This window comes from Procambarus clarkii, chromosome 15, assembly GCF_040958095.1.
Source record: "Procambarus clarkii isolate CNS0578487 chromosome 15, FALCON_Pclarkii_2.0, whole genome shotgun sequence".
Taxonomy (NCBI): Eukaryota; Metazoa; Arthropoda; class Malacostraca; order Decapoda; family Cambaridae; genus Procambarus; species Procambarus clarkii.
The window spans coordinates 41,763,700-41,778,297 of NC_091164.1; the positions used below are offsets into that span (position 1 = coordinate 41,763,700).

General features: G+C 45.4%; 1 protein-coding gene across 1 annotated transcript in view; it reads right to left on the reverse strand.

Moving 5' to 3' along the window:
• The window catches only part of LOC123759180 (adhesion G protein-coupled receptor L2), a 356,308-nt gene that overhangs the window by 125,325 nt on the left and 216,385 nt on the right, over positions 1–14,598 (reverse strand). Inside the window, exon 15 of the mRNA XM_069325190.1 lies at positions 1–94. This exon is cut by the window's left edge and continues 133 nt beyond it. Coding sequence (XP_069181291.1) covers positions 1–94 — 94 coding nt within the window. The remainder of the gene's footprint in view (positions 95–14,598) is intronic.

Genomic DNA, 14,598 nt, shown 5'->3' on the forward strand with positions numbered 1-14,598 from the left:
CTGTTGTTCCACCATACGCAGGTGGCAGACCCAAGGTTGTACCTGTCTCCGAGGTAGATGTGTTGCAGCTTCATCCTTGCAACATCTCCTTCAACTGTGAATTGAAAATTAGTAAGCAACGGTAACATCGATGGTAATATTTTGCGTCCCGCATTTGCCCATTTATATTGATATAGTCGACACATGCCCTCTGCTGTTCTTCTGGTGTGTATACCCACTAACACAAGTATACATAATCAAATTAACTGTCCCCATGAATACAAATGTTAATTCAGGGTTGCCTGCACACATATGTTTATTCGCTCTCCGGTGGGCTTTCAATAGATAGTAACCAGAGACGTAGTCCTTCAATAGATAGTATCCAGTGACGTGAATTTTCAATGGATAGTATTCATAGACGTGGAACTTTAATAGATTGTTTCCAGTGACGTGAACCTTCAATAGATAGTGTCTGGTGACGTGGGCTTTCAGTTGATAGTATCCAGTGACGTGAACCTTCAATAGATAGTGTCTGGTGACAAGGATCTTCAGTAGACAGTATCCAGTGATGACGACCTTCAATAGATAGTATCCAGTATCAGGGGGGGGGGGGGGTGGAAGATTGGGAGTTGAAAGAGGTCTCTTTATTCCTGCACTGAAACTTGGTTATTAGAACCAACCTGATATTCACTTACCGTTGAACAGAGGTCCCAACTATTCCATGACAGAACGAACAGCCGACCTCGGCAGCCACACTCCTGCTACTGTGGTCGACAAGCAATGAACACTGGAGTGCTTTAAATTATTAAGATCACCGTGGTAAGCGTCTGGTTCTGGGAGAGGAGTTCAGCTTCACCTTTACTCGGGGGTACGGCTCATACGTCTTAGTTATCATGTGTACACACCCGCTCTTGAGCCGCCGGGACTCCCTGCACTCTCCTTGATTTTGGATGATCTCTCAATCCCCCTTAGTTATAGTCCACTATCACCCAAGTTATAGCCGTATCTCTCTCTCTCTCTCTCTCTCTCTCTCTCTCTCTCTCTCTCTCTCTCTCTCTCTCTCTCTCTAGCCAGGAAGCCTCACCAGGACAAGAGCAAAAGCCAGCTAACAAACAAAATATTTAATACATTTAAACATACACAATACACATATATGAAATGGTTATAAAACAATACAATCACCTTTTAGGCTACTACCAACTGATAACACTCTGATGTCGCCTTATGTCTCCAACCTATAACTGTACCAGGCTGGTGCTTGAACTTCAGTCCACAGCCTTCTGCTTCCTTCACTGCTTTAGGCTGCAATACATGGCACATATAATATTCATACATTTCCTACTCTACAAAAAGCCTCAATCTCTCACCTTGCACTGCGCCTTTCACGCCAAAAACGCACTCAAGCACTCCCTTAGATATCGAGGTCCTTATGATCCTCTATTCCAATGCTGGAGGTCCACTATTGCAATTATCATCAGGGTCCCAAAAATATGTAAGGCACTCCTGCAGCACCTCCAATCAGCTGCAATGAAGTCCTCCTTAAATGTTATTGAATCTCTCTCCAAACGCTTCACACAAACGATGTGTAACTTCCTACACAACTCGAAGATCCACTATGTCCACGAAGTTCCACTTCTCACTGGAAGTCCTACTTCACCTTACAGTATAGCTTCCATATAGTATCTAGTGACGCGTATCTTCAATAGAGAGTATCCAGTGACGTGGACCTCCAATAGAGAGTATCCAGTGACGTGGACCTCCAATAGAGAGTATCCAGTGACGTGGACCTTCAATAGAGAGTATCCAGTGACGTGGACCTCCAATAGAGAGTATCCAGTGACGTGGACCTTCAATAGAGAGTATCCAGTGACGTGGACCTTCAATAGATAGTATCCAGTGAAGTGGACCTCCAATAGAGAGTATCCAACGACGTGGACCTTCAATAGATATTATCGAGTGACATGGCCCAAGTCCACAACAGACACTGTCGTGGACTTTCTTAATGAGAACCAAAAAAAATATCAAACTGCCGTGGTCAGTCATACGATAATGCCTCAAAAATGCTTGGACGATATACTGGATTGCAAGCACGGATTCATCAACTTAATGAGTATGCCATCTATGTCTCCTGTGCTGGACACAGCCTGAACTGGGTGGGAGTAAAAGCAGCAGAGTGTTGTCTACTGGCTGTCAAATTCTTTGATTTTGTTCAGCATCTGTATTCCTTTTTTGCTGGTTACACTCGTCGTTGGAATGTATTACCATCATCTTTAGGAAAAGATTTTTGTGGTCAAGCGTCTGTCTGACACAGGATAGTCAACACATGTTGATGCTGTTCCTGCTCTGTATGGGGGTTTCGAGAAAATAAAACATGCACTGGAGTCTCTATCGGCTGACAATGATTAATGAGTGAATGCAAGGCGAGAGGCAGAAAGACTGAGCAAAAAAATGAAAAACCTGGAAACGATCTTTCTCACAAATCTTTGGAATGATATGCCAGAGAGAATGAACGAAACAAACAAGGTCCTGCAATCAAAGGATGTGAACATCCTTGTTACCACAAATCTTCTTGAGTCTATTAAAACCTATCTTCAGGAAACTAGAGACAAATATATTGAATATGAGTTCAAAGCCAGGAGTATGTGTCCAGATACAGATTACAGTGATAAGACAAAAACTGGAACGAAAAGGAACTTTGCGTCTTAGTAGATATGATGGATCAAGAGAAAAGGTACTTATCATTAAAATCGAAAAAAATCAAGGTCAAAACTTTCCTCCTTATTCTGGACGTTCTAATCTTTGAACTGACAAAATGTGTAGAGGCTTATTCACAGATTAGAAATCAGTTTTCATTTATCAATGAACTGAAAACATTGCTTCTTAAGCACTAAAGAAAAATTGTGAGCATCTGGCTAATATGTATCTCAAAGATCTGAACTATGAGGACATTTTAAATTAATGTAAGCATCTCAAGCACTTCATGGATCTAGATGAAAATTGTGAGACTCTCCCGGCACTGTACAGAAAAATAGTTTTCCTGAATGTTGAAATTGCACTCAGAGTGTTCATGTGCATGATGGCGATCAACTGTACAGGAGAACATTCTTTTTCAAGAGTGAAACTTATAAAAATCTGCTTAGTAGCACAATGGGGCAACATCGTTTGAACTGGCTTTCACTCAGGTACATGGAAAATGACATCCTGAAGACCATTGACTTCAACCCAATAATAAAGCAATTCTCTGAAAAGAAATGTCGCAAATGCTTGTTATAATAAGAAGTTCATAGAAATTTCATACTGTGCCATCTAATCTGTGTATCTTACTGCGTATTTTTGTGTTTTTCAAGCCTTGTGTATTGTTCAAATTGTTATCATTTTGATTCATTACAGCTTTATTTTATATATATATATATATATATATATATATATATATATATATATATATATATATATATATATATATATATATATATATATATATATATATATATATATACAAGAGTTGTTACATTCTTGTACAGCCGCTAGTACGCGTAGCGTTTCGGGCAGGTCCCTGGAATACAATCCCCGCCGCGAAGAATCGTTTTTACAACCAAGTACACATTTTACTGTTGATTCAAACAGAGGCTACAGTTAAGGATTTGCCCCCAGTAAATCCTCCCCGGCCAGGATACGAACCCATGACAAAGCGCTCGCGGAACGCCAGGGGAGTGTCTTACCACTACACCAATGAGATTGGTTTTACAGCATGTTTGTTAATGTTTTAACACCAGTTTTGTTGAAGTGTTAGTAAACTAAATATATGTTTAATATATCGACCATTTACTTTTTTTCCTGTGAGTGTTTGTCGTAGAGGTCAGGGCCATCTTAAAATAATTGTGGGCCCCTAGGCAAACCAGTGTGCTGGGGCCATTACGACAACCACTCACAGGAATATAAATTAAATGGTCGATTATATTAAACATATATTTATTTTATTTGCATTTCAACAAAAGTGGTGTTAATACATTAAAACCATGCAGAGCCCACCAGAAGTGACTCACAATATGGGAAATCATTCATATTTGCAAACATACAGGGCCTAAAGTCAAAATTAAGAAATAAAGTTAAGTTCATAAATGTCCTCCTAATAGAATCGAACTCAATATTTGGAGTATTTACAAAAACCCATACGAAAGATTACATGTATAGTGAAATCTGGATCCAATATTATAATCTATATAGATGTGATAGAGTAATTAGATCAAGTGTAGGTCTGTATATTAATTAAAGAGGAACTGGCATGAACAGAACTCCTGAACTCGACTAATGAGGTGGTAGAGGTACTTGGAATCAAGGTAGAAAATATATATCTAATTATTATTCTAATATACAAATTGCCAGATGCAACAATTGAGGAATTCATAGAGCAGATATCAAAATAGAGAATATCTTTCATAATCTAGCAAAGCCAGTACCAGATAATATCTTCCTAGGTGACTTCAATCTAACTAGTTTAAACTGGAAAATAGTAAACAATAACATTATAGCAAGGAAATCAACCTGGAAATAACCAACCACTAGTCAGAAAACTACTGAGATTCTGTGGCAAATTCTCTCTCAATCAGTAGAATACAGAACCAACTAGGAACGAAAACACTCTGGACCTGATATTCACGAACAATGATGAGCTAATCAAAGATATTGCAATCTCAGATACTACATACTCAGACCATAAGCTCATTGATAGGCGAACTAACAGCAATAAAGGTAGTAGGTCCAAGAGAAACAACAAGCGAGAAGAGTTATCAATCAATTAAATTTCAACAATAAGAGGATCGACTGGAAAAAAATATATGTAGGCCTTGAAAACATTCAATAGGAAACAGTCGTAAGCGACAAAACTCCCACACAGGAAATAGCCCAACTGACACCTGAAGCATACAAGATCTGCTTGAAGCATGTGCCTGTGAGGAGGATCAGAAAGAGAACCACTAGAAAGAGAACGCAGACGACTGTTCAGGCGATGGAAAAAACAGAAATACTTTAACAGACACGACTATCACAAGCAAGGAAAATAAATTTAGACAGGGAGATTGAAGAAATAGAGCAGACGCTGAAGTGATCATACGAATCTGAGGAAATGGAATTTGAACAGAAAGCTATACAAGAGATAAGGAAAAATTACAAATTATTTTCTTCACATATGCAAAATCAAAATCAAAACCGCCAACAATATGTACCTTTACTTACATGTGATAGTTCGTACATAGAGGACAACAATCATTACATTACAGAGGACATTAGTGAAATTCTAAAAGTCCAGTATGAGGCTACCTTTAGCACCTCAGAAAACAGTATGAAAGTTGAGGATCCAGAGAGTTTCTTCATGAATAACATCCAAGCTCCATATAATTAATATAATTGATATTAACACAAACTCAAAATACTTGGAAAGAAAAATTGACCACATGCCCATGTATTCAGCCGCTGGCCCAGACTCATGGAATTCAATATTCATAAAGAATGTAAAGTACCAGTAACGCGAGCACTCAGTGCAATATGGAGAAAGAGCTATGATACAGGAAAGATACCAGCAGCGCTTAAATCAGGAGATATCACTCCTCTGCACAAGGGAGGAAGTAAAGCTTTGGCAAAAAATTATAGATCAGTTGCACTAATATCACTCATAATACAAGTTTTTGAAAGAGTAATTAGGAATCAAATATTCAGTTTTATTGAAAATAATGAACTTCACAACCCAGAACAACATGGATTTAGAGCGGGATGATCCTGTCTGTCACAGTTACTCAACCGCTATGACAAAATCACAGAAGAATTAGAGAAAAAGCAAAATGCAGATGTTGTATACATAGATTTTGCAAAGGCATTCGACAAAGGTGACTATGGAGTGATAACCCATAAAATGAGATCATTATGAATAACGGGTAAAGTGTGCCGTTGGATTTTCATCGTTCTATCAAACAGAATGCAGAGAGTGATGTTCAATCAAATAAGATCAAGCCTAAGTGCAGTGTCATGTTCTGTACCTCAGGGCGCACTCCTTACACCACTGCTATTTCTCATTCTTAGCTCTGATATAGACAAAAATACTAGTCACAGTTTCATGTTATCCTTTGCAGATGATACAAAAATTAGCATGACAATTGCCACTGTAGAAGACACTGAAAAACTACAGTCAAATATAAATAAAGTATTCGAGTAGACAACTGATGTTTGTCCGTCATGAAATAACATGATGTTTAACGGTGATAAGTTCCAGGTACTGAGATATGGTGTAAACGAGGAACTTAAAAGAAACAAGACACAGGACACAATCAGATGTACTCAAAGAAGGAAAGCAACATGTAAAAGATCTGGGAATTATGATGTCTGACGACCTGACATTTAGTGATCATAACTGTGCAAATATAGCGGCCGCCAGGAAAAGGATTGGATGGATAAATGAGGACGTTCAAATCCCGTGACCCCACAGCAATGCTAACACTATTTAAATCACTGGTGCTGTCCCGTCTTGGGTAATGCTCGGTACTCAAATCTCCTGTTAAAGCAGGAGAGATCTCTGAATTAGATTGAATACAGTGAACATATGCGGCACACATAGAAACGATAAAACATTTGAGTTATTGGCACCATATCTAAGCTCTTAAAATTTACTCTCTGGAAAGGAGACGAGAAAGGTATCAAACAATATTTTACATGGATGATACTGGAGAACCAGGTCCCAAATTTGCACAGTAAAATAACAATATAATGGTAAATATGGCATAAACATTTGGAGAACATTTAAATATATTCGAAGAACATAGAGAATGAGTAATAAGATGTGTAGTGAACATGCATAGAGTGTGCGAAGAACATAGCGAACATGCAGATAACATGTAAGAATGCATAACAAGATGCGCAGAGAACATGTAAGGACATGCTAATACTATTTCTACCACCTCTAGACCTCCGAGTAAGAATGCCAAGAGGGCACATTGAATGATTTATTATTTTTCTGATTATTACCTGTGGTAAATAACTCCGAAATTAAGTGAGAGATAAAAGAACGATAATTATTTAATTAGGGACTAGCTGACAATGAGAAGGGGAGGAACTGAGGAAGGGGATGTGGAGGAGTTTGGAGGGCGTGAGGTGGAAGATATGGGCGTGCACGTGGAACTGGGGACTGGAGGAGGAGGTAAGTGAGCGGAAATCCGCGGGAGCCGCACTTAAGGTGGCTCCGGTGGAGAAGGTAGATAGTGAGAGCGGGGGTAGGGGGAGAGATGTGGAGGGAACTATACAGTAGGAGGGGTGAGTGGAAGGAAGAGTGAGGGGGAGGGGAGGGAAAGAATATTGTTTGAATGTTGATCTGCTTGCATGCATAAAGGAAGTACAAGAATTTTTGTTTAACTCTCCAAAAATATAAAATTGAACTATGACTTTGAAAGAGAGGCAGTGGACATGAACTAAAACTCAATAAATATTTGATTTGTAATTAATATGACTGAATAAACTTAAATCTTTGGGAAAGTGAACAGTTAATAGTGAAGTTAAATGAGTGAAATAAGGTAGGGAATACGAGGTGAGAAAAGGTAACAAACTTTATCTCGTTTACTATGTTCGAAATACGACGGTTTTAAATTTCAGGAAAATTACGTTGATAGTAATGAAAATATAGCTATAAACGTTTAGAGAGGGATCCAAAAACTAGCATCCGACACTGACAAACACATTACACACTTCTAATTAACATATCTCTGGAAAATTGATCCCCCTCCAACCTTAAATTCACCCTAAAGATGAATGACAGCGCAGTAATGACAAGGGACTCTGCCAGAATTTACTTAAAATGAGTGCCAGTGCCGTGATGATATTGGATTTTGTCAAAACTTACCTAAAAATGAATGCCAGTGCAGCGATGACATGGAACTCGGCCAAGATTTACCAAAATTGGATGACAGCGCAACTTGGACATTTTCCAAAACCAAATGTCACCAATATGCATCCACATCATCTACTCCTTACAACCATTAAGTAAGCATAGTGGACCCCATACTCATCATGTGAGCGGTAGTGGACCCCATACCCATCATGTGAGCGGTAGCGGACCCCATAACCATCATGTGAGCAGTAGTGAACCCCTTACCCATCATGTGACCGGTAGTAGACCCCATACCCATCATGTGAGCGGTAATAGACCCCATATCCCATCGAGTGGCAGGTTTGGGTCCCTATACCCACCCTGCGAACAGATGGGGACCCCATACACACCCTGTAGATGATAATGAACTCTATACCCATCCTGTGGGCGGTAGTGGATCCCATAACCATAATGTGGGCGGTAATGGACCCCATACCAATCCTGTTGGCGACTTCCTCCCTCACTCATGCTCCTCCACCACTGACTTCCTCCCACATGCATATACCCCTCCCAAAGACATCCTCCTTCATTCCTTCTCCCCACCACTGACATCCTCCCTCATTCATGATCCCTAAAAACTGACTTCCTACCTCACTCAGGCTCCCCCATCACTGACTTCCTCCCTCACTCATGCTCCCCCACCCCTGAATTCCTCACTCGCTCATGCTTCCCCACCATTGACTTCCTCCCTTACTCCTACTACTCCCCACCATTGACTTTTTCCCTCACTCATGCTCCCCAACACTGACTTCGATCCTTACTCATGCTCCCCCACCACTGACTTTCTCCCGCATTCATGCTCCTCACCATTGACTTACTCCCTCACTCATGATCCCCCACCATTGACTTCCTCCCTCAAAAATGCTCACCACCACTCACTTTCTCCCGAATGCATGCTCCCCACCACTGACTTCCTCCCTAATTCATGATCCCTCACCACTGGCTTCCTCCCGCATTCATACTCTCCATTACTGACTTCCTTCATCACTCATGCTTCGTCACCACTGAATTCTTTCTTCACTCGTGCTCCCCCACCACTGACTTCTTCACTCATGCTGTCCCACCACTGACTTCCTCCCTTACTCGTGCTCCCCAACCACTGACTTCTTCCCTCACTCGTGCTCCCCAACCACTGACTTCCTCCCTCACTCATGCTCCCCAACACTGACTTCCTCCCTCACTCATGCTCCCCCACCACTGATTTCCTTGCTCACTCATGCTCCCCCACCACTGACTTCATCACTCATGCTCCAACCACTGACTTCATCACTCATGCTCCCACCACTGACTTCCTCCCTCACTCGTGCTCCCCCACTATTGACCTCCTCCCTCACTCATGCTCCCCACCACTGACGTCCTCCCTCATTCATGCTCCCCTACCTCTGACTTACTCCCTCACTCATGCTCCCCACCATTGACTTCCTCCCTCACTCATGCTCCCCACCACTGACGTCCTCCCTCATTCATGCTCCCCTACCTCTGACTTCCTCCCTCACTCGTGCTCCCCACCATTGACTTTCTCCTTCACTTATGTTTCCCCACTAGAGACTCCCTCCTTCACTCATGCTCCCCCACCACAGACATCCTCCGTCATTCATGCTCCCCACCACTGACATCCTCCCACAATTATGCTCTCCACCACTGACATCCTCCGACAATTATGCTCTCCACCACTGACATCCTCCTACATTCATGCTCCTCCACTACTGACATCCTCCCTCATTCATGCTCCCCCTCCACTGACTCCCTCCTTTACCAATGTTTCACAACACTTACCACATCTGCCTTTACTCATGCTCCCCCACCACAGACATCCTCCCTCATTCATGCTCCCCACCACTGATATCTTCCCTCAAGTATGCTCTCCACCACTGACATCCTCCCACACTTATGCTCCCCACCACTGACTTCCTCCCACATTCATGCTCCCCTACCACTGACTTCCTCCCTCCCTCATGCTCCCTCACCACTGACTTCCTCCCTCCCTCATGCTCCCTCACCACTGACATTCTCTCTCACTCATGCTCCCTACCATTGATTTCTTCCCTCATTCAAGCTCCCCATCACTGTCATCCTCCCTCACTCATGCTCCCCCACCAATGGCATCCTTCCTCAATCATGCTCCCCACTACTGACATCCTCCCACATTCATGCTCCCCACTACTGACATCCTCCCACAATCATGCTCCCCACCACTGACATCCTCCCACATTCATGCTCCCCACTACTGACATCCTCCCACATACATGCTCCCCACCACTGACATCCTTCCTCAATCATGCACCCCCACTACTGACATCCTCCCACATTCATGCTCCCCACTACTGACATCCTCCCACAATCATGCACCCCCACTACTGACATCCTCCCACATTCATGCTCCCCACTACTGACATCCTCCCACATTCATGCTCCCCACCACTGACATCCTCCCACAATCATGCTCCCCACCACTGACATCCTCCCACAATCATGCTCCCCACTACTGACATCCTCCCACATTCATGCACCCCACTACTGACATCCTCCCACAATCATGCTCCCCACCACTGACATCCTCCCACATTCATGCTCCCCACTACTGACATCCTCCCACATTCATGCAACCCACTACTGACATCCTCCCACATTCATGCTCCCCAACTACTGACATCCTCCAACATTCATGCTCCCCCACCACTGACATCCTTCCTTAATCATGCACCCCACTACTGACATCCTCCCACATTCATGCTCCCCACTACTGACATCCTCCCACATTCATGCACCCCACTACTGACATCCTCCCACATTCATGCTCCCCCACCACTGACATCCTTCCTTAATCATGCACCCCACTACTGACATCCTCCCACATTCATGCTCCCCACTACTGACATCCTCCCACATTCATGCTCCCCCACCACTGACATCCTCCCACATTCATGCTCCCCCACCACTGACATCCTTCCTTAATCATGCACCCCACTACTGACATCCTCCCACATTCATGCTCCCCACTTCTGACATCCTCCCACATTCATGCTCCCCACTACTGACATCCGCCCACATTCATGCTCCCCACTACTGACATCCTCTCACATTCATGCACCCCCACTACTGACATCCTCCCACATTCATGCTCCCCACCACTGACATCCTTCCTCAATCATGCTCCCCACTACTGACATCCTCCCACATTCATGCTCCCCACCACAGACATCCTCCCTCATTCATGCTCCCCACCACTGATATCTTCCCTCAATTATGCTCTCCATCACTGACATCCTCCCACACTTATGCTCCCCACCACTGACTTCCTCCCACATTCATGCTCCGCTACCACTGACTTCCTCCCTCCCTCATGCTCCCTCACCACTGACTTCCTCCCTCCCTCATGCTCCCTCACCACTGACATTCTCTCTCACTCATGCTCCCTACCATTGATTTCTTCCCTCATTCAAGCTCCCCATCACTGTCATCCTCCCTCACTCATGCTCCCCCACCAATGGCATCCTTCCTCAATCATGCTCCCCACTACTGACATCCTCCCACATTCATGCACCCCCACTACTGACATGCTCCCACATTCATGCTCCCCACTACTGACATCCTTCCACATTCATGCACCCCCACTACTGACATGCTCCCACAATCATGCTCCCCACTACTGACATCCTCCCACAATCATGCACCCCCACTACTGACATCCTCCCACAATCATGCTCCCCACTACTGACATCCTCCCACAATCATGCACCCCCACTACTGACATCCTCCCACATTCATGCTCCCCACTACTGACATCCTACCACAATCATGCTCCCCCACTACTGACGTCCTCCCACATTCATGCTCCCCACTACTGACATCCTCCCACAATCATGCTCCCCACTACTGACATCCTCCCACATTCATGCTCCCCCACTACTGACATCCTCCCACATTCATGCACCCCCACTACTGACATCCTCCCACATTCATGCTCCCCCACTACTGACATCCTCCCACATTCATGCACCCCCACTACTGACATCCTCCCACATTCATGCACCCCCCACTACTGACATCCTCCCACATTCATGCTCCCCACTACTGACATCCTCCCACATTCATGCACCCCCACTACTGACATCCTCCCACAATCATGCTCCCCACTACTGACATCCTCCCACAATCATGCTCCCCCACTACTGACATCCTCCCACATTCATGCTCCCCACTACTGACATCCTCCCACAATCATGCTCCCCACTACTGACATCCTCCCACATTCATGCACCCCCACTACTGACATCCTCCCACATTCATGCTCCCCCACTACTGACATCCTCCCACATTCATGCACCCCCACTACTGACATCCTCCCACATTCATGCTCCCCACTACTGACATCCTCCCACTTTCATGCTCCCCCACTACTGACATCCTCCCACATTCATGCACCCCCACTACTGACATCCTCCCACATTCATGCACCCCCACTACTGACATACTCCCACATTCATGCTCCCCACTACTGACATCCTCCCACATTCATGCACCCCCACTACTGACATCCTCTCACAATCATGCTCCCCACTACTGACATCCTCCCACAATCATGCTCCCCACTACTGACATCCTCCCACATTCATGCTCCCCCACTACTGACATCCTCCCACATTCATGCACCCCCACTACTGACATCCTCCCACATTCATGCTCCCCACTACTGACATCCTCCCACAATCATGCACCCCCACTACTGACATCCTCCCACAATCATGCTCCCCACCACTGACATCCTTCCTCAATCGTGCTCCCCACTACTGACATCCTCCCACATTCATGCACCCTCACCACTGACATCCTCCCACAATCATGCACCCCCACTACTGACATCCTCCCACAATCATGCTCCCCACCACTGACATCCTTCCTTAATCATGCTCCCCACTACTGACATCCTCCCACATTCATGCACCCCTACTACTGACATCCTCCCACATTCATGCACCCCCACTACTGACAATCTTCCCACAATCATGGTCCCCACCACTGACATCCTTCCTTAATCATGCTCCCCACTACTGACATCCTCCCACATTCATGCAACCCCACCACTGACATCCTCCCACAATCATGCACCCCCACTACTGACATCCTCCCACAATCATGCTCCCCACCACTGACATCCTTCCTTAATCATGCTCCCCACTACTGACATCCTCCCACATTCATGCACCCCCACCACTGACATCCTCCCACAATCATGCACCCCACTACTGACATCCTCCCACATTCATGCTCCCCACTACTGACATCCTCCCACATTCATGCACCCCCACTACTGACATCCTCCCACAATCATGCTCCCCACCACTGACATCCTTCCTTAATCATGCTCCCCACCACTGACATCCTCCCACAATCATGCTCCCCACCACTGACATCCTCCCACAATCATGCTCCCCACTACTGACATCCTCCCACATTCATGCACCCCACTACTGACATCCTCCCACAATCATGCTCCCCACCACTGACATCCTCCCACATTCATGCTCCCCACCACTGACATCCTCCCACATTCATGCTCCCCCACTACTGACATCCTCCCACATTCATGCACCCCCACTACTGACATCCTCCCACATTCATGCTCCCCACCACTGACATCCTCCCACAATCATGTTCCCCACCACTGACATCCTCCCACATTCATGCTCCCCACTACTGACATCCTCCCACATTCATGCACCCCACTACTGACATCCTCCCACATTCATGCTCCCCCACTACTGACATCCTCCCACATTCATGCACCCCCACTACTGACATCCTCCCACATTCATGCTCCCCACTACTGACATCCTCCCACATTCATGCACCCCACTACTGACATCCTCCCACAATCATGCTCCCCATTACTGACATCCTCCCACATTCATGCTCCCCACTACTGACATCCTCCCACATTCATGCAACCCACTACTGACATCCTCCCACATTCATGCTCCCCAACTACTGACATCCTCCAACATTCATGCTCCCCCACCACTGACATCCTTCCTTAATCATGCACCCCACTACTGACATCCTCCCACATTCATGCTCCCCACTACTGACATCCTCCCACATTCATGCACCCCACTACTGACATCCTCCCACATTCATGCTCCCCCACCACTGACATCCTTCCTTAATCATGCACCCCACTACTGACATCCTCCCACATTCATGCTCCCCACTACTGACATCCTCCCACATTCATGCTCCCCCACCACTGACATCCTCCCACATTCATGCTCCCCCACCACTGACATCCTTCCTTAATCATGCACCCCACTACTGACATCCTCCCACATTCATGCTCCCCACTTCTGACATCCTCCCACATTCATGCTCCCCACTACTGACATCCGCCCACATTCATGCTCCCCACTACTGACATCCTCCCACATTCATGCACCCCCACTACTGACATCCTCCCACATTCATGCTCCCCACCACTGACATCCTTCCTCAATCATGCTCCCCACTACTGACATCCTCCCACATTCATGCTCCCCACCACAGACATCCTCCCTCATTCATGCTCCCCACCACTGATATCTTCCCTCAATTATGCTCTCCACCACTGACATCCTCCCACACTTATGCTCCCCACCACTGACTTCCTCCCACATTCATGCTCCGCTACCACTGACTTCCTCCCTCCCTCATGCTCCCTCACCACTGACTTCCTCCCT